The 21,337-nt window shown below is 40.2% G+C and overlaps 1 protein-coding gene across 4 annotated transcripts in view; it reads left to right on the top strand.

Annotated features, from left to right (window-relative positions):
• ARHGEF28 (Rho guanine nucleotide exchange factor 28) overlaps positions 1 to 21,337 on the top strand; it is a 265,058-nt gene that overhangs the window by 86,425 nt on the left and 157,296 nt on the right. For all 4 annotated transcript variants that reach the window (XM_075591696.1, XM_075591714.1, XM_075591705.1 and 1 more), the window contains exons 5-6: positions 17,174 to 17,357; positions 20,206 to 20,398. In XM_075591696.1, the coding sequence (XP_075447811.1) occupies positions 17,174 to 17,357; positions 20,206 to 20,398 (377 nt within the window). The remainder of the gene's footprint in view (positions 1 to 17,173; positions 17,358 to 20,205; positions 20,399 to 21,337) is intronic.

The following is a 21,337-nucleotide window of genomic DNA, read 5'->3' as shown; positions in this document are numbered from 1 at the left end:
TCCCTCTCCCCCACCTTCTCTTTCTCTCTCCCCCACCCTCTATCTCCCACTCTCTCTCACACCCTCTCTCTCTCCCACCCTCTCTCTCTCCCCCCCACCCTCTCTCTCTCTCCCCCACCCTCTCTCTCCCACTCCCCCACCCTCTCTCTCCCACTCCCCCACCTTTTCTCTCTCCCCCCCACCCTCTCTCTCTCCCCCACCCTCTCTCTCTCCCCCACCCTCTCTCTCTCCCCCACCCTCTCTCTCTCCCCCACCCTCTCTATCTCCCACCCTCTCTATCTCCCACCCTCTCTCTCTCCCTCTCCCCCACCTTCTCTCTCTCCCTCTCCCCCACCTTCTCTCTCTCTCTCCCCCACCCTCTCTCTCTCCCACTCTCTCTCCCACTCTCTCTCTCTCCACTCTTTCTCCCACCCTCTCTCTCTCTCCCACCCTCTCTCCCACCCTCTCTCCCACCCTCTCTCTCTCTCTCTCTCTCTCTCCCACCCTCTCTCTCTCTCTCTCTCCCACCCTCTCTCTCTCTCCCACCCTCTCTCTCCCACCCTCTGTTTGTCACCCTCACCCACTCTCTCTGTTTTATCTTAACTGCACTATACCTACACCGAAATAACCTATTCTGCTTTCTTCCAGATCTGACTCAAGTTTCACACGGGAGACATCGGAAGACAGGTAGATAACACCTCCCCTCCAGTATAGTACCTTGAGGGACTGCGGATCAGGTAAGATCCCAGGTGGGATTGCTGCTTTGGAAATTGTTAAGAGGGGGCATCCTGACACTGGTTAATGTGTTCAGAAGTCATTCACGTCTGGCTTTTTTTTTGGTTCGGTTAGTGAGGTCAACACACACACACGCGCACACACACACACACACACACACACACACACTACTTTTCGAAATAAACCTACGTTTCTATGAAAATGTAAGTTGTTTTTTTTTGCGGCCCACCTAGACTTAAACCTTGTTTATTTGGCCCTTGTTAGCATTTGAGTTTGACATGCTTGATTTAAACAGTGTTCTATGGGAAAACGTGTTTCGCTTTACAACGTTTCGTTTTACAACGCCATTTTGAGTAACGCATTGTGTCGGATAACCGAGGACTGCCTGTATATAGAGCGCACTGCAAGAAAGCTAAAACTTTGTTTTGCCGAACATATCACCAATATCCAAAAAGGATTTTCACAACATACGTTGTCTAGACACTTTGCGGAACACCATAACCAGAATCCAAAAGGTATCATATGTATGGGAATTGACGAATTACCACAATATTGCAGAGGTGGTGATACCATTAATGCAATATCCAAACTTGAGCAGATGGATCCATACAGTTAAAACCTAGATTCCTCTGGGTGTCAATGCAGACATAGATTTAGGTGCAATCCTGCAATAGATTATTATTAAATAATCCTTAATAATTACATTTATACTGTTGCGTTAATTATCTATTAATATTTTCTTATTAACAAATGGTGCTTTGTCTGATGCATTCTCTAGGGTTTCTGTTCAGTAGTGTTCTCTGTTTTCTATCTGGTACACAACATATATATCTGTCATTAAATTGATTATATTTTATAATTGTACGTTTTATTTTTCTTGATTTGTATTCAATTATTTTTTATTGTATAAACTTATATTGTATTTTTAAGTTCACTATATGTTATAGATGGGTTCCAGTATCGTATTTATCTTTATTATAACAGCCTGTGTATATTTTTCATACTGCTGAAAACTTCTCTTGATTGGTACAACTGCGTTAACCAATTCGCCTATCAGAGCTGAAGCTCACGTATATAGAGAGATCTGGGCAGATATGTCTTATATCCCTGAAGAAGTCCTCTATAGGACGGAATGCGTAGGGCTGAGGTCTTTGTTACGGTCTTTTAATCATAGTCATAAGACTGTCTTTTAAAACACCTATCTCAGGCTGTTTATGAATGCCAAGGTGTAAGGGACTGTTACGGCGATCCCCTCGGCTGATTGAACTGCTGAGTCGCACTGACGTCATCACCGCGATACCATCGCGAGACGTTCCTCCAGGTTACCGCTTGCGAGACTCCGGGAGTTAGGAGGTGAAGTTGCAAAGCGGCGTTCCGTGTCAATGGCAGTGAACACTCTCCGTGGAGATCCAACCTTACCCGATTCCTCTCCGCAATCGAGATAGGATTGGATCTTGAAATGCCTGAATTTGCTGTCTATGTGCGCTGTTATATCAATACAAATGTACTTCACCATACTGGCTTTCACTTCATCTTTTAGGTTCTACTACGTCTTGGAAGCATTTTGTGGACTCTCATTTATGCATTTCCCTGTAGTTATATCATATATTGATTTATCTATACGTTATTAATTGCGCCTTTTGTTTTCCTTCACATATCTTATCTTTGGATTATCGTGTATAGCCTTTACATTGCGGCAGCATTCAGTGATACCATCCATTCATTTCCTGCTGACATTTTGTGCACCGTATCTTTTCTTTTGCTATATATCTCAAATAAGCAATAACAGGCACTACGGTCAGATATATCAGAAAAAGACGCAAGTACGTGTGTGTGTGTGTGTGTGTGTGTGTGTGTGTGTGTGTATATATGTGTGTGTATATGTGTATATATATATATATATATATATAACAAAGGAACAACACAAAAATATGTAGCGCTGGGTGGATTTAAGTGATACTATGAATGATTAAAATATATTATAACTAACAAAATGACTTATTTATAATTAACAAAAATTTAACTAAATATTACTAAATGTTACAACAAACCATAACGTGACTGTGATAAAGGAAAAGTCCAAAATAAATGTTCCACTTTTGAGAAGAAAACCCAGAGAGGTAAGAGTGTATTGCAGCTTCAGATAAAAGTGGTATAGCCAACCACTCCGAATCTAAGAACAAAAAACAAACAGAAGCGCAAGCTCCATAGCATGTAACTGTTTAAACAATAGAGTACATTTATTAAAAAACTGCAGCCCAAAGGAAATGCACTTACTTATTTTTTTAATAAATGTACTCTACTGTTTAAACAGTTACATGCTATGGAGCTTGCACTTCTGTATGTTTTTTTGTATATATATATATATATATATATATATATATATATATATATATATATATACATACACACTGACAGTAACACACTGACAGTAAAATCTTTACGTTGATACTTAAGGGTAAATTCTATAAAAATTGAAGCAGCCGCTTGGGCTACAGTATATTCAGACGCTTGAGCAGATATTGGAAAAGTCCCATAGGCGAAGAAAGTGCTGAACACCAACAGAGGGAGCCCTGCTCACTTCAGTGTTAGTTTATATCTTCTGCAGATGTCTAAATCTTGTGTTATTTGTTTGCCTTTTTGTAGCGGTGAGACAGTTTAATATTCCTTGCTTCAACCTCCAGTTAAATACCACTTGACATTGTCTATAGACTTAGAAACACGATCAACACTGAATAAGTCAAACATATCACCATGTTCTATGCGCACGAACATGAACATATTGCTAGTGATCCGTAAGTGATGCAAAGTTTAGATGAACGGACTGTAGTTTATAAAATGTAAACGTTATTAGGTACCTGTTTGGACTGTAAGCTTTGAAATAATTTATAAGGTTTTCCAGTTGGGGGCAACAGAATAAACACAACCCAGTGATGGGATATTGACACAAACTGCTTTGGCAAAAATGTTAGGGTAAAAATAGTGGAAATGTACAAATCTGATAATTTGCCTGGAAAGTACAGACAATGTATAAAATGTCTGGGAAACGAAACATTTGTAGGAGATACGAAGCGTGACAAACTGATAGGCACTTGTAGATGATAGATAGAAAGATAGATATGTTGGTTGTACATATAAATTAAAAATGTACTAGGGTTTCCTGTTTCATTAAAGCTGCAGTTCAGTCAATATCCTGCATGTGTGTTTTTTTTTTAATAAATCAGTTCTGTAGTAAGAAAAAATACTTTTAGCATTTTCTGTTTTTAAAAAAACAACTTTGAAAGACCAATTTTCTTGTATTCTATTTTAACAACCATTTGCTAAGGCACTGCCCCTTCATGTCCTGTCACAAGCCCTGGTACACCCCTTTGTCAGCCCTGCCCTCCCTCTAGCACATGTCAGTGCAGGAGTGCTCATGAATATTCATGAGCTTCCACTGAGAGACAGAAGCAGAAGAAAAACAAATGCCATCTCTAAAGATCTTGCCAAATTTTGCCGATCAATACATGGAGAACGAATTGACCTGCAGCTATACAGTTCTTTAGGTAATTAGAGATTGCCCACATTAAACTATTGAAGTAAAAAAATGAACTAAAAAAAAAAAAAGACTGAACTGCAGCTTTAAATGATAGTTAATGTGAATTAAAAAATCCCTTATTGTATTATATTATCTTTCTGATAAAATCTCCAACTGCTATACAATGAAAATGCTTAAAAGGATTATAGTCTCACAATACTATAAAATTGCTTTGGGAAGGTATGTGAAAATGTTTGCTACAGATATAGCCTGTATGTATCTTCAGTTTTCCTTAACTAAAGTTTGGACATCAATCGTTTTGTTTTGGAGATGTAATCAATATTCATCCCATTTAGCTGTAGACAATTGTAAACTGTAAGAGCAAAGATCCATTCAACAAGAAACAGTTACAAACAGTACTTAGTCCGGCGGAGTCATCACCCAGTTAATTCCACGTACGTGAATATGGGCAGCCGAGTCACTATGTTTTGGCTCATTATCCTGGAAGAACCGATGACCAGATGGGAACTGAGCCTGAATACGGTTCGCTATGGACCTTGAGTTGGTGCTTGGGATGTGACTTCAGGGATAGACGTTTTTTTTTTTTAAAGGAAAAAGTGTCAAATCTTTCTAGGGCAACTGACGTCTCATCTGAAAATATTACATTCTGAAACGTTTCCCCACTATCGATCCAAGCTTGCGCTTGCTGTACTCTCTTAATCTTGTTGGGCTCCCTTATCATTGGATACACTCTGTAATGGCAAGATAGAATTGTACAGGTACTGATAACTTGCACGTGCATACTGAACAACACTATTGCATTATACAGTATTGCAGCCAAACACTTTACTTGACAGATCTGTACTTCCAGCCCAATTCACGTCTCATTCTCCTGATGCTGGACTCAGACATTGTCAAGTTATGATCCTGCTGCCCATGCAACAAGCGGCTAACTGCTGCTATCCCGGAGAATTGAAAGAGAAATGCAACCGCTGTCCGTGTGCCAAAGGCAAAGATGGCCAGAAAGCCTATGGAACCAAAAGTTTCCAAGGCTAAACATCCTGGACCGGGCTATTGCAAGAAGAAAATTGGAACGTCATAAATAAGGATATTAAATGTGTTACAGGCAAAGTTGCCCAACCAGACGACCCTCAGTCTACCCAAGTTGAAAATGAACAAGAAGTCCCCAGCACCACCTATGCACAGCCAGACATCCACCTGACAATAGAAGCCGAACCAGACGCCCCCTGCCTCACTGATGCACAACTAGACGTCCCCCTGACAACAGAAGCTGAACCAGATGTCCCCTTCAACACCGATACAAAACCAGTCGGCCCTCTGACAACAGAAGCAGAACAAGACTTCCCCTGTCCCACCAATGCACAACCAGACATCCCCCCTCCGTTTCACTTAGCCTCTTAGAGGGAATACCGGATTCCACCCTGACACCTTTTGTCAGCCCGGCCTCCGTAGGTCGCATACTGGAATCTTTAAGTGGCTATGAAAGAATTTGCAACACAGCAATACATGGAAAGAATGGAGGCAAAGTTGGATCAACTTTTGGAGCGAATGGAGGGGATGAAGAGGGGCATGGGCATCATTGACAATGACATTGCTGGGCTCTATTATTTGGTCTCTGTCACTCCCCATGTATGTCTGATGCAGGAGCAGGAGGGTGACCTGGAGGAACTTCATCCACCACCTGCACCGTCTTCTTCACCGGAATTGGCCTGCACGCCGCCAAGACAACGCACACCACCGGAGGAAATCATCCTACCAGACACTCTACCTTCACCCACAGACAGAAGCACACCTCTTCCACCAACACCCGCTGCACCAGAGGTGTACAGGTGCAAATGCGAAGCCCCACAGACCATCTATCCTCACCCAGTGAAATAAGCACACCTGCTGCACGACCAGCAGCACAGGAGAGTACAGCTTCAAATCCAACTCAATCCGTGCACGATCCCAGATATGATGCTAACTGACTTCCCACAGAGCATATGGGAGAAATACTTTTCAAGAAGCGGTGGAAAAGTGACCATACTAGCCCTTTCTCATTATGAAACACCATGTCAGTTATGAACTGTATCTTCAGTGGTTAATTATGGTGGCAATATGGGCAAGGAAGTGCTGCCTTCGAATTTGCACAGAAATATTATGGATGAAATACAATGTCATTTCATTATGACGCTGGTTCTTTTCCGAGCTGTGAAAGACAACATAAATGCATTTTTAAGGCATAAAAGGAGTCCTCCCTGGAACACCCACGGCTATGGGGACAAACGATTGTTTAATTTCACAGTAATCAACTAGTTTTGTTTTGTAAAGTGTTCGCTGGCTTCATTGTTTTAAGACGTTTTTACTCTTTAGCAGTCAATTTAATACACTTATAAGTAGGACTGTACATAAAGTACTAAGGTTTTCATGTAACATGCAGTAAGTACAGTGAGTGTCACTCAACCTAGCCCTTGTCATCATGTAACATGCAGTACAGTTTTTCCTACAGCTAGAGGGGAGGGGACACAATAACTCGCGGTCACCGACTTGCGTTTCTGGCTGGTATTGCATATAACGCCAGATATCGAATTTCAGGTCTCAGGTCTCACTTTACCTAGGTAAAATCGCGGATAACTTGCACAGATTTCTTGGCAAATCTCACATAAGGGACAGGCTCGGGTCACGAAAACCCCGGATACAAACAGACTATATCTGTATGTTGCATTGTTCTGTTTGCAACATAAATCATAGACTGCTAAGAGTCATATAAAACTTCATGTAGACTTCAGTGTCGCTCTTGTTGCCAAACGAAGACAAAAATTGGATAGCTCTGTCGCGTTTCCTGCCGTAGCTGGCGCTTTATCAAAGAGTGCTTCCAACAGGTTAAAAACAGCCTTATATAGGGACCCCTCCGGCTGAAGAGCCGCAATCTGTGTGCTTAATCCACTGCCGGTGTGAAAACATACCGGCAAGCACAAAAAAAAACACTGAAGACTGTCGCTCTCCAGTCAGAGATCTCCCAATCAAGGTGCACATACAACATCTAAACATCATAACATAATCATATGCACAAATAAAATATTAACCAAATACCAATAAAAAATAACTGACTATACTCGGAGAAATGTACAATTCTCAAAACAGCGTTTTAATGAGTGAAATCAGCTAAACTGAACTGTCCTACATCAGGTTGTAGCTAACTATGTTAACACAGTATTAACATTACCCCAATAAACTAAGCTGACATAATATCAAATTAGTCTATTTTAAATAACTATAGCAATGAATTCATTGATCTATACTCTAATACCATAAGGCATACAGCTAGATCAAAGATCAAAGTCACTGGCATGTCCCAATAATACATGCTACTACCTTATGATACTAAATAACTCACTCATGGCAAGAATGTAGCAATATAACAGAGAGAGCTCTCAGAGATCATGACTGAATGTAACTAACTATTGCTTGTACTATTGCAAAGTAAATAGCATATTTGAAGGATCTATATTCAGCAAAATGTTCTAAAGAAACAGAATATAAAAATAATGCTGAACAAAAACTCCATGATAAATATCTACTGAATGAAATAAACAATATATATAATATAACCTTATATCTTATCATATAATTCAGATAATTTGGATAACATTTCTTAAGAAAAAGCATAATTGAAATTATATTCATACCTATATCAGATATGCATTAATATATTGCATGGCTTATATATTGTAAATATCATCAGATGAAGAACATAGTTCATTTCCTATGATTCACTACATAAACCCCCATAAATGTGGGATAAAGAACTAACACAGATGCAATGTATTACATGCAAAGAGTTTACCAAGAAAGCACCTGCATTTCTGGATTTATTGTATATAATATATATTCCTAAAATAGACATATTGATAACACACATTGATTATTTATGAAATCGGCCATTGATCTTCAAGTTGCACTAGCTGAAGGTTATGAGCCTCAACCTATTGGAGACAGGCAGTGGAGCTCACCACGGATCTCACATTGACAGAACGGGGTGCAATATGTGCACCTGACTTCAATAGGTATAAGACATAAATATTTTGGATATGTGAGTGAGACCCACTTTGATAGTTATAAAGTATTTTTCTTTTTAACATTTTCATGCTATGATATATACTTTCCATTTAAAAAAAAATGTATTTATACAAATGTTTTACCAGGAAGTAGTACATTGAGAGTTACCTCTCGTTTTCAAGTATGTCCTGGGCACAGAGTTATGATGACAGATACATGGTTACAAATACATGGTTACATTAAGTGAGCAGGGTTGTACATTATTTACATTGCATGCACAGTAAGAGATATGTTATAAGCGTATGTAACAGTTACAGACCAGATTAAAATGTGAGACAGCTTTAGTTTTGAAAGAACTTAAACTGGTGGCACCTGTGAGAGTCTCCGGTAGAATGTTCCAGTTTTGGGGCGCACGGTAAGAGAAGGAGGAACGGACGGATACTTTGCTGAACCGTGAAACCATTTTGGAGTCAGATGATAAGTGCTGCATGTGGTAGGTGTGAGGAGCTTGTTCAAGTCGGAACTAGGTACAATATGTACACCAGACTTCAATAGGTATAAGACACAAACATTTTGGGAAAGGGACTGAGACCCACTTTGATAGTTATAAAGTATTTTTCTTTTTAACATTTACATCCTATGATATATATTTCCCATTTTAAAAAAAATGTATTTATAAAAATGTTTACATGCATATTTATTTTTATATCTTTTACCAGGAAGGTTACATTGAGACAAATGTTGCTAATATTTAATTCAAATGCTTTTCCACCCACTCATTGGGGAACCTTAGCTGGGCCATGTTTTGGTGATAACTAAATCGCATTCGGTATAGTATGTATCTACTGTAAGGGTATTGTCATGTTTGGTACATTCCTAATTCTGGGTGTCTATGTACTAAAACAGGTTTGGGGCAAAATGAATACAGAGTGGGTAATTTTCATCTTGCATCTCTGTGTCCGTGTACTGTATCAAAGGCTTTGACACAATTTGTTGCCCCATGCCTGCTGCGTTTTGGGGAGTGTCAAAAGGATTGTGATGGTTTACATGACTCACAGATTATATTAAGCATAATCAAATGTGTCTAATTTTTTCCCTTCAGTCAGGATCAACAATTCTGCAAAGTAAACGGCTCCCACTAAAAGCAGCAGTCCAAGCTCCCGTTTCTCCCCCCTCCCCCCTTTAATATGTGCATCAATACAATCCACACAATGATAAGTGATTAGCTATGTTGCTGATCGATCCGTTCTCCTGTGATCGATAGGTGAAGATTTGACTCTGGGGTTCACTAAATGGCTGTCGGTGCAGCAGAAGAGGATCCAAGATGCAAAGTTCTGTGGGGAAAATAATGAGCCCAGGCAGTCACTAGATACAATTGGTTCACAGCTAGAGAGAGGGCGGGGCTCAACAAGGGATGTGCTAGAGCCTGTTTCAGAAGAGGAAGGGGATGTGACTTTGTAAATGATTGCCATAAAAAAAAAAGGCTTGTTGCATAATAATACGTAAAAATGTCATTCAGAGTTGTTTAAATAAAATGCAACAAGTATTTTCTCCTAGTAGAGAAATTATGTATGTAAAAAAACAAACATGTAGGAAATTGCTTGGTCTGCAGCTTTAATAGAATAATGTTTTTACCTTTTTAAGAAATATTTAAAAACAAATGTGTGACAGATTATTTCATTTGTTTGCAGAAGCCAATTAAGGTATTTACATTGTTAATGTGCTATGTGGAAATGGCAAAATCCATAAAAATGGATATCGTACTACTGTATGCCATGAAATAATTATAAAGAGAATGCAATTAGCAAATAAATGTTGTTTTCTTAAGAACACACCTTGTTTCAAAAGCTAAAAATGTGATGCACATGGTTCCTACAATCTAGGTGCATTCAGGAATATTGAAAACAGCCATTTATAAAGCACAGTGCACTTTTATGCCAAGCACAAATATAAACCAGAACAAAGTTAATTCACAGCCAAAACACCGAAGGCTCAGATCAGATAAGAAGTTACGGGGGATAATACAAACAGTATTCATTTGGGAAAGTTTATATCTGTTTTAAATCATAAGGAACGCTCTATGCTTGTATTAAGCACATTGCATGAGCTAATATCATATTCCTAACAAGCGTGGCGCTGCTTCTGATATATTGCAGCATTACTTGATTAATAATCCTTTAAACGGATGGGGGTTTGATAGAGGTTGATAGAGCTAATGTACCTTTTCCTTTGAGCTACATAACAGTACATGGGCAGGTGTCATGCAGGAGGAAACAATGGGGCTGATGTATTAAAGTCTTCCGGCTGCAGAAGTGGGGCAAAACTGGAGCAAATAAGCTGCACCAAATTTATGTTTCCAATGTGATTTTCACCTTCCTAAATTGGGTGCAGATTTTTTTTGCCCCACTTTTGTAGCCGAGTGACTTTGATACACCAGCCCCAATGTATTGGCAGGAGAATGGGCAGATTTGTGGGAGGAAGAAGTAACGCCTCAGTGATTGTCATTATGGGCGACTTGGTCAGTCTGTCGTGTGTGTGTGCGTGTGTGCGTGTGTGCGTGTATGTATGTATATGTAATATATATATATATATATATATATATATATATATATATATATATATGTGTATATATATATATATATATATATGTATATGTGTATATATATATATATGTGTGTGTATATATATATATATATGTGTGTGTGTATATGTGTGTAATATATATATATATATATATATATATATATATATATATATTCTAAAAAAACAAAAAGGCACAGTGCGGGCTTCCTTGTCATACAGTTGTGTGAAAAAGAAAGTACACCCTCTTTGAATGCTATGGTTGTACATATCAGGAGACTCTTGGTTTTTCACACATAGCTTCTCCATTTTGGCTTTATTTTTGTTAAATAAAACATGACACGGTGTAATATTTCATGTGTTGTTGTTCATCTGAGGTTGTATTTACCTAATTTTTAGACCTGCTAAGGAACAGATGATTGTTATTATGTCCTGATATGTAAAACCACAGAATTCAAAGAGGGTGTACTTTCTTTTTCACACCACTGTATACATAATTTTATTTATTGCCATGAGCAAATGTTACTGCAACCGTTGTTGTGCAGTAAGGTACTACATCGCAAATTGCGTGATTTTGCAACTCATGGCTCGTATTGAATTGCAAATTGCATGATAACATGTTAGAACTCGCACCAGTGGAAACGCCTTATTGTGGGATAACAGGCGCTGTAATGTTGCCTGTATATGTATTAAACAAGCAACAGTCTTTAGTTCGTTTTTCCTTTAGGACGGCTTGCCCTTTTAAGTCTTTAATGATAGGCTCATTGGCTTATTTAAAGTTGCCTGGAGATAAGACCAATGCTTTTATAGTTCGGATATAAAAAATACTTACAAAGTACTGTAGCTGGAATTGTTGCTTCAAATAATAAATAACAGGAGTTTTAAACTGACTGAATTACTGCATCTTTCACAAAAACATCTTCACTGGCGTTGAACTGTTAAACCATCGCTACAGAATAACCATTGCTACATTGAATAAAGTATTGCATAATGGGACCCAACATTGGTTAATCTGCTAAATACTCCACATCATTAAATCCATATTTACTAAGCAGTCTTCTGCCATCAGATACCTTTGGAGCTGAAAGAGACCTCAGGTCACAGCCCATTCAAGTCAATTGGCTGTAAGATACTTTCTGGAAGCACCTTCCTTAGTAAGCATGGCCCTTAATGATGTACATCAATGTGCTTTCTAAATATAGGCCTATATAGTTTATTACATAAAGATACCTTTACAAATTACATAAAGATTTTATAAATAAATAAACTCCCGGCACCTACAGAACCTTCAGTCCCCTGCTCTGTTCCACCTTCATCTCTGTAACTGCTGATTCTGTTTAGTGGAGTAATTAATGCAATCAATGTTTCCGTAACATTTTTGTAAGGCAACATGAACATGCTAATCTAATCTTCTGTATCTCTGTATAGTCAATGTACCTTTCCTGCTATAGGTTTTATAATTGCAACCCCCCCGTTCCCCCATCCTGAAGGGTTAGTAACATAGCTGTTGTGTGCTGGGCCCCACTCTGGGTTACGTTTGGGATCCATACATCATGCATGGGGTATTTGAGGAGGGATTATTCTAGAAGGTTAGGTTTCAGAGAACAAGAGAAGAGCAGCCTAGTAGACCAGTAATGTTTCTAAAGTAGCATTATAGACTAGGCCCCCTGTTTATTATGTTGTAGATAGGGACATTACCTGTTAAGTTAGGATTCTTGAAAGAAGCAGTGGAATCCTGAACAGTTAATGAAAAGGAATATGGCGCACCAGCTGCATTGAATCTCAACCACCCCAGTGTACATCAACATTGCCCCAAAGGCGGACAGCCTGATGGGGCTCCCCAAGAGCGGCTCCCCTCTGCACAGGACCAGCGTGCTAAGGGTTAACATTTGCTTGTAATTTGTGGAACGTCAACCCCCACCCAATGGAATGTTAATGAGCCAAGGGACACAAAGAACTTTGTATTCACAGCTGCATTGACTCTCAACCACCCGAGTGTACATCTGCGTTGCCCCAAAGGCGGATAGACTTTGGCACAGCCAAAGGGTGTGAGCCGTTTGCTGCCGTTTGCTGATGTTTGGTGATGTTAAAGCTGCTCTATTTCAATCTGAAACTCACAAGCCCTTTATTCCCTGTACCCAATTTTCCAACTCTATCTGTCCATGAAATGTCTGTGAATTGACTGTATAACCCTGTTCTTTTAATGTAACCATGTATTGTTATAACTCTGTGCCCAGGACATACTTGAAAACGAGAGGTTACTCTGTGTATTACTTCCTGGTAAAACATATTTATAAATAAATAAAAAAAACACCATAGCGGGCCACTGGAAAGAGAGCTCCCATGTGCCGGCGGATCAACTCTAACCGCGGATCTGCACTAATATTCCTCATCAGTCTGTATGGAAGTGGCAGTTCCCAAACAGGCAAAAGGTATTGGGTCAAGTAAGAAAATAACCACCAGGATTCCCGTAGGGGCCCAGAGTACAAAAGTTCCCAGCACCAATTATTCTACAACCTTCCTACATCATACTCGGGTGCCTGAATCCAGCCCAAGTCAAGGTATCCCATGCCAAATAGCCATATATTATACACCAATGTAATCTCCCTAGAAGCCGGGCAGGGAAGGTAACATAATAAACATTCTTGCGCTCTTAAAAGCATAATTTTCTACCGGTTTACTGCAGCTTCCAAGAAAATCTAAATTTAGAGTCTGTATGTGACTGTGAAGTCACCATTTAAAATAGCAAGTTTACTTAGTCATCCACTCGCTAATAAGTGTCAAATTTGGTAATACCGCCAATCTCAACTGTTTGATGCATTTTACACAGCAGCCACTCGTGATTGATGTTTACACATCCCCACCCCTGCAACCTTACAACCTGGTGTTTTGATGACCTGTTTCTGTGACCACCTCGGAAAGTGGGACTATCATATGTTTGCAATGCGGTCAACAAAAGATTGCACGTCAGTATCTTTAAGCATTCTATTGGGATTAGATAGGATTAAATACAGTGTTTTTGCAGTGCCGCCTCCTTCGCACCGATCTATAGATGGTTTGTAGGTTTAGTAGGCACAGTTTTGCCTGAATAAGTTATGTCGGCCGTATCTGACATTTATTATTTTTTCTATTTTTCAAAAACAAACTTTTAGTTGAAGTTCTTCAGTTTCTCAGCCTCTGTTTTGTCTCAGCTGTGTATACACATAATTTATGGTGGGTAAAGTGCAGTCTATGAATAGGTTTTCCTGGCTATACACTCGTTACCCCAGGCTTTGCTTTAAAATCTGCATTATACAGCAGAGATAAGCTGAAAGGGATCCATGTTAAAGTGGTTAAGAAGCAAAATGTGGCGCATTGTGAGTTCTCATTCGCATGTCATTACCCAGAATCCCTGGCTGCACTTATGTATGCCTTGTAATTATGGGAAAAGCAGGTTTGGGGACCATGTGAATGTGCTCATAAGTGTCCAAATTGAGTAAACACTCAGGAAAACCTCATGCGTGCCAGATATGCCTGCAACTCATTGTTTTGCAATATGTGGGTGATAGGCAGCACTCCTGCTGTGTACACAAAGAGAACATCCATAGAGATATGGTGCACAGGAACTTGGAGGGACCTGAACCCTCCTAACAAAGTAATATGTGGATAGTGGGGTTCCCAGTGCTCATGCAAAAAGGACAAAAAAAGGTTTGATGCCAATAGAAAAATTGTTTGTATTAAATAGACATTTGATGATGCTACAAGCAATGCCAAGCAGTAGGTCTAAAGAGAGCCTTACAAATCAGACTAATGTAACCAATAACGACTAAAGGGATGGGAATGGGGAGAGAAGGGAGACAAAAAAAAGACAAGACAAGGGGAAAAGGAGAAAAAGAAACAAGCGTGATAAAATTTTGGAAAAGTAAATAAAGGGGGGGGGGGACAACGTTTTGGGGCCAGAAAGCCCCTTCTTCAAGCCCGTTACCGCAAACTCTAAAGTCCTGTGGTACTTCCCTTCACTTTTTCCATTATTTTGCAATGCGTCACTGGATGCTTCGACCGTGAAGGAGTTAACCAAAATGCAATTGATTGTGTAATATTTTTTAACCCTTGCTACATGCACCAGCACTGTGGTGAAGTGGTTAAGGGCTGAAAAATGTGCACTCAATTATAAAATAAAAGAAGCAAAAAAGAAGCTATTAGCATTGATATGTTTATAGAATGTAAATGATCAATTATATGGCATTTAACAGGATGTTGAATTTTGAGACTGCTAACAGTACGTGCAGTGATGTCTCAGAGCTTTATGTTAATTAGCATCTTCAGCATACTGGGGACTGAGTATCCAGCACCACGGACTGATACACTGCCCCAAAACAGACTTTACAAGCTTCATAAACATGATGCTTTGTATTCATCAGCAAAATGTGATAGTACTAAAGTAGGGCTCATCCACTACTTTCCCAAAAGGACCACCAGATCAAAAAGGTTTACAAGCAGAAGGGCTAATTTGATATATGAAAAATTATTATATTTAAACATTTTACAAGTATGTGTAATATCTGTACCATATACATTTACATTAACTTCAACTGCAAGTGAGTTCCAGTGTGAAAAACTGCACATAGCTGCTTAAGCTACGAAAGCAATGAAATTACCAGGGACAGACAGTTCTGGGGCCACATCAAGCAACATCAAGGGCAGGAGTAGGCCCACTGCCAGCTGACGTGCCCTGTACTGAAGGGCACAGAATAAAGCGCCATGTTATATACACCTCAGGCAAACACTCGTTTTGATGTACAAACACACAGCTGTACTTTCTTTTTACGAAACTGAATTTGCATTGGAAAGACCTTCACCTACTGTGTTCCTGTTGAGTAAATATTACATACATCTTTCTAAAATAGGATCTAAAGGAGCCATGTCCTATCCTTAAATGTTTGAGTGCCCGAGGGCTTGCGGGATACCTGAGTGCCACGGTCCCCCTGCTAGAGTGCGGTCACGTGACCGTGGGGGCCATTTTGCAGGAAACCGAAGAGGCGGAGTCCTCCATTTCCTCACTGGGCAGATCACGTAGGAACACAGGACACGATCTACGTGACAAAATTAACCTCAGTTGGGAATGATGTAGTCAATACAACATGGGGCCTCGGGGCATCGGGGCATCGGGAGTGACAGTCCCCGTGACCTCCTGGGGCACCCAAAGGGTTAATATACTTTCAATTATGCACAGTACCACTGCTTTTTTTTTCTCGCCAACTTGACCTGTGTCAATGTATTAAACATGGTTTGCATTACGTTTGGCTGCTGTAGCATCATAAGAGTAGGCTCAGTAAGCGGAATGGGAAATGGTTATATGAAGAAACTGGAGGAGATATTTAAACTGGTATGTCTTAAATGATCTTATCTTTATTTTAGCGGTCATGGCTGTTGTAGAAAACCTGATAGGAAAACCTAGAATTATCTTCAGTGTTTATACAGTACATCTCAGCCGTCCACTACTTCGCAAGCATCTGCCCATTGAATAGAAATGAAAAGAAAAATATTTACTGGTTAGGTGCTGTGTTAAAGTGCTACATATAAACAGTTCTCAAGAAGCAGTTCCCAAAATACATCTAGCCAGATGTTTCTGATCAATCGTTGCTTAGTAGAAAGTTGTCAGGGGATTACGCCCAATCCTCTTGTGTGTTTTGCTGTAATTCTCAGCAATTCAATTTCCTAAACATCACAGTTTGTTTTGAATGATTTATTTTTTATTTTTTAGTTTGTTCCATTAAAAGGAATAGTTCCAAGTTCTTGTTGCCTTAGGGGTCCTGGAGAAGTGTTAATTTGTTGGTGTTGTTTGTGATACAGCTCAACCCCGTTATAGTGCGATCCGTTACAGCGCGATTCCGCTTATAACGCGATGCAAGCGTGGCTCCCAATTTCCGTATTAATGAATACTTTACAACACGATTATTGGTATCTTAAATACTTTATTGCACAATGCATACAATTGCACATTATTTCTAACGCGATCCGCTTATAACGCGATGTGATTCTTTGGACCCAAAGCACAGCGTTATAAGGGGGTTGAGCTGTACCTTTCAGTGGGACCAACATCAGAATTCTGGACGGATAACATTATAGTGGACAGCGCCTTCACAACTCATGTTGCTTCTTTAAAAGTTATGACAATGATATGTACAATAAAATGAAGTAAGTGTAGATTTTTCTAATGCATGCAATCAAATTAAACTTCAAAGATAACAGACTGCAATGTTAGAATGAAGCAATTGGACAGTAGGTACAAATATAATGAGCTGCATGTCTTTGTGCTTTCAGATAATGTTTCCCACGAGACTCTACTACATCTAACAACGAGATGGGGATTGATGGAGCTTTCGCATTTCCTCTTGTATCAGCCTGGTGGAATTACAGCACAGAGTATGGTCGATGAAGCTGGAGAGACCCCGGGGGATCTCGCTGCTCGGAATGGGCACACCAGCCTGGTTGAGCTCTTGAGAAAGTAAGTAGAACTACAAACTCCCATTTGTTCGTTTCAGGCCGTTTCGTTTCTGAGAGCATGTCCTATTGTGATCAGGACATGTTTCAAACACATGTCATATTGTGATCAGAAGAATGATAAATTGCTGCACACTATTATAATCAGAAAAAAGGGGATACAACTACCGGTGCTCCTGGTTCAGGATTCTCAGTATCAATCCAGGGTGTAACGAAGGGAAGAAAATCAGGGCTCCACGGATTTGCTCAACAAACTAATTTATTGCCAATAGACTTAACGTTTCGGCCACACAGGCCTTTCTCAAAAGCAGAAATGGCATATTGTGATCAGGACATGTTTCAAACACATTTTATCAAAAGCTATTTTTTTAAGCGGTACCTGGAGAAAACTAGATATTGTTACACTTCTTACATCAGCAGGAAATCTTTCCACGTAAAATAATGAGTTTCCCAGATTATCGAAGTTCCTTCTCTTTTGGTTATCAAGAAGGCACTTTATAGAACGATATAAAATCGTATAGCCAAATAGGACTTTCATATTGGCCCAGGGGTAATCCGAACGGTCCAAAATGAATCAAACAGGCAATCCATACATCATTTCTGCATTGTTACATGTTTCGCAGTTTGCTAATCTGTGATCATTTAGACAGTGGAAGAAAGAATGGAAGAAAAAAAGGATTGAAAGTGACCCCCCCCCCCATAGCTTCAAAAGATTAGGTGGGCAAAACAAAGCATGTCAAGTAAACTGTTAAGGTAAATGACCGGACTGTGAATCCATTGTTGCTCGTTCCTTTTTTCGACACCTTTGCTGCCAGAAGTGCCTAGGAGCAGGGTTTGCTCTGCATACAGTACATGTGCTACACAAGACATTGAGATCGATAGAAGAGCTTTACGGCGTGTTGCAGTGTAACGTGTTACGTGCCTCTTTGCCAGGGAAGGGTTGAACATCACATCTTCAATGATTTATTTGGGAGAATGTTGTATTGGAATCATTGACTTACAGGTCATTGGCTTTTTACATTGAAAATACAATTTAAACTCAGGCCAATTTCATTGTTGTTACCACTACAACTACCATTTGAAAACCTTTATAGTGCTCATGTACATTTAATTATGGATGCAAACAACATCAAAAGCCCTATTTCAGGGTCTGGAGCTCTGCAAAATGTTGCAGATTCTTGCAGCATTTAAGACTGTATTTGTGATGGCAAAATATGTTGCAAAACTGCAACCTTTTTAAAAACCTGCTGTGCAGTTGGGCCAGTTTCACACATGACTGCACTTAATATACAGTATGATGGTCATCTGCACTTGAACATTAAGGGCAATTCACATTTAAAAAACAAGTTCCATTCTCGTTTTCAGCCTTTAATTATATTTTAAGTATGCAGAAATGATTTCATTATGTTTGAAGAGAACTGTTCATTGTTACAGTACACGTCACAAATGTGGGAGACACGAATGCCGTACTTACACTAAGGACTTGTGTGCTACTGTATTGGAATACACCCACTAGTATTATTGAACTGATTTCTCTTCATTTATTGCATAATTTGTTTCAAGCAGGGGTGCACAACTCCAGTCCTCAAACCCTCTCCCTGACCCCCCCCCCCCCCCCCGCCCACCCCCCAAACAAAATATCAGGCTTTCAGGATATCCCAGCTTCAGCATAGGTGGCTCAATCGGTCCCTGCTTTGGGACAGGTGGCTCAATCAGTCCCTGATTCAGCGCAGTTGGCTCAATCAGTCCCTGCTTCAGCGTAGCTGGCTCAATCAGTCCCTGCTTTAGCGCAGCTGCTCAATCAGTCCCTGCTTCAGCACAGTTGGCTCAGTCAGTCCCTGCTTCAGCACAGGTGGCTCAATCAGAGGCTCAGTCTTCAACTTAGCTTCTGATTGAGCCACCTGTGCTGAAGCTGGGTTATCCTGAAAACCTGACCTGCTGGGGTGGCTTGAGGGCTGGAGTGGAGCTCCCCTGACTTACAGAAAGAGTTCACATTTAGCCGAATTTGGTTTTATCAAAGACATCTGTCATCAATGAAACTGATTTATTAACCTGCCTACACAGCGCACCTTGTAATTTCATTTAGAAAGCAAAGAGATTTCATTAAACCCCTTATTCATAACGGCACCTCTTTTTTTTTTTTGGTGAAATTGCTTCTGTAATTAACATGTTACTTTCGATGAAAACCTCCATCGGGAGCTTGCGCGGGACTGATTGTGCGTCAGAAAACAATGTCGGCTTTAGCCAGTGAAGCTGGTGTTTGAATTGTTTACATTTTAGGCCAGTCAGTAAGGAGAAGAATATATAATTTGCAGACATTCCTCTGTATGCTGTCTGGTATTTCACAGCCTGGTCATACATCGCACTGTATGCCCATGTCACTTGTGTCAGGACTGGGCATGCTTCCATTCGCACATGACACGAGGGCTTTACTCACTGCGGGTACATTTTGTTATGAATGTCTCATTTGTTTATAACATCCAAAACAATGCGGTGCTCCCTAGAGGGACTGTCTGTTTTTCCCAGTCGCACTCGAACAGACCTGCTCCCCCTGCCAGTTAGCCAGTAGCAGCGCTCGCATGCATAAACCACAGACATAAGAGGCCGTGGAGGTAACTCGGTTTAATTTCAATTACATTACATGAAGAAAGTGAGCTGGGTTTATCTCTCATGACTTATTGGAAGCAGAGGCTGCGAGCTGAGTTCGGATTGCTGCTCAGCTGCACTTGTAACACTGCCGACTGCCGCTGGTGAATTCAGTGAAGGAGAGAGGGGGGTGGGGGGGCGATTTCCAGGCAGACGTTTACATTGACATTACGTCTGCTTTTATTTAACTCCAGCCTATTCTTCAGCTTTCAGGACCCTCCTCCTCCCCTTGACTTCTGTACAGCAGCAATCAACCAGGACTCTTTCTTACGGTTCTGTCATTCATCAGGAGTATTGACGTTAACGCTTCTTCACCCGGCGGCAGATTCGCTTCATTCGCTGGAGGCGGACATCGAGCTCTTCAGGAAATGTTTATGGGATACTAGCTTCTTTGAAAAGGTATGTCTTGAAGCCAACTGCGTTTCATCATCATTATTATTATTATTATTGTTGTTATTATCGTTTATTTGTAAAGCGCCAACATATTCCATAGCGCAGCACTATTGGTTTCTGCACTGCATTACCTATTTTATTGGTAATAGCAACAGAATGAGCGAGCACCCCATTTGTTTGCTGTTGGTTGTATTGCTTGGGTGAAGGTGTAGCCGTGTGGTTAACGCAATGCAAGCTGGAATGGGGAAATCGACTTCTATCTCTTGTGTTATTTCATTCCTTGCGTCCTCTGGCTAAACATATATAGATAGATATATAGATATATATTTTTAAATGATTTATAAATGCCAATTTGCTTTCTAAGAAAGATTACTCGCCTGCTAACCCGCGGGAAATATGGAACATAATGACTGGCCGACACTATGGAGGCTCTAATGTCTTTTAGTCAACATCATCCCTATTTTGCTGGTTTACTAGAGGAGATCACGCTACTGGTGCCACAAGAGTGTAGGCTGAAGAGGAGGACTCTCCTTTAACGTTTGCACCATCGTCATGACGACGTGATCATGTGACCGCTGAGGAGCGATCACATGATTGCGACCTGCCGGAGGGTCGATCACATGATTGCGACCTGCCGGAGGGTCCATGGCTCCTTTTGGGACTAAAAGGCTAAATGTAACATTATTTGTTTCCTGGGAAAAATAGGTTCTATTTCATTTCAGACTGTAATGCTGAACTCATCTGGGACTTGTCATTCCCCCTTTTTCTCCCTGCCCAATGATGCTACCAGTAACATAATTAGTTCACATAAAACCACAAAGGAAAAATAAAATGTCATTTAAGTGTTTACATACAGTCTTATTACAAAGGCGATTGGATAAAGATGGTAACATCCTCTAATTACTATGGAAGCATTAAACGTATTAGTAACGTTAAAAATGAATA

The sequence above is a fragment of the Ascaphus truei genome, chromosome 1 (assembly GCF_040206685.1).
Source record: "Ascaphus truei isolate aAscTru1 chromosome 1, aAscTru1.hap1, whole genome shotgun sequence".
Lineage (NCBI taxonomy): Eukaryota > Metazoa > Chordata > Amphibia > Anura > Ascaphidae > Ascaphus > Ascaphus truei.
This window is presented reverse-complemented; position numbering and strand designations above follow the sequence as displayed.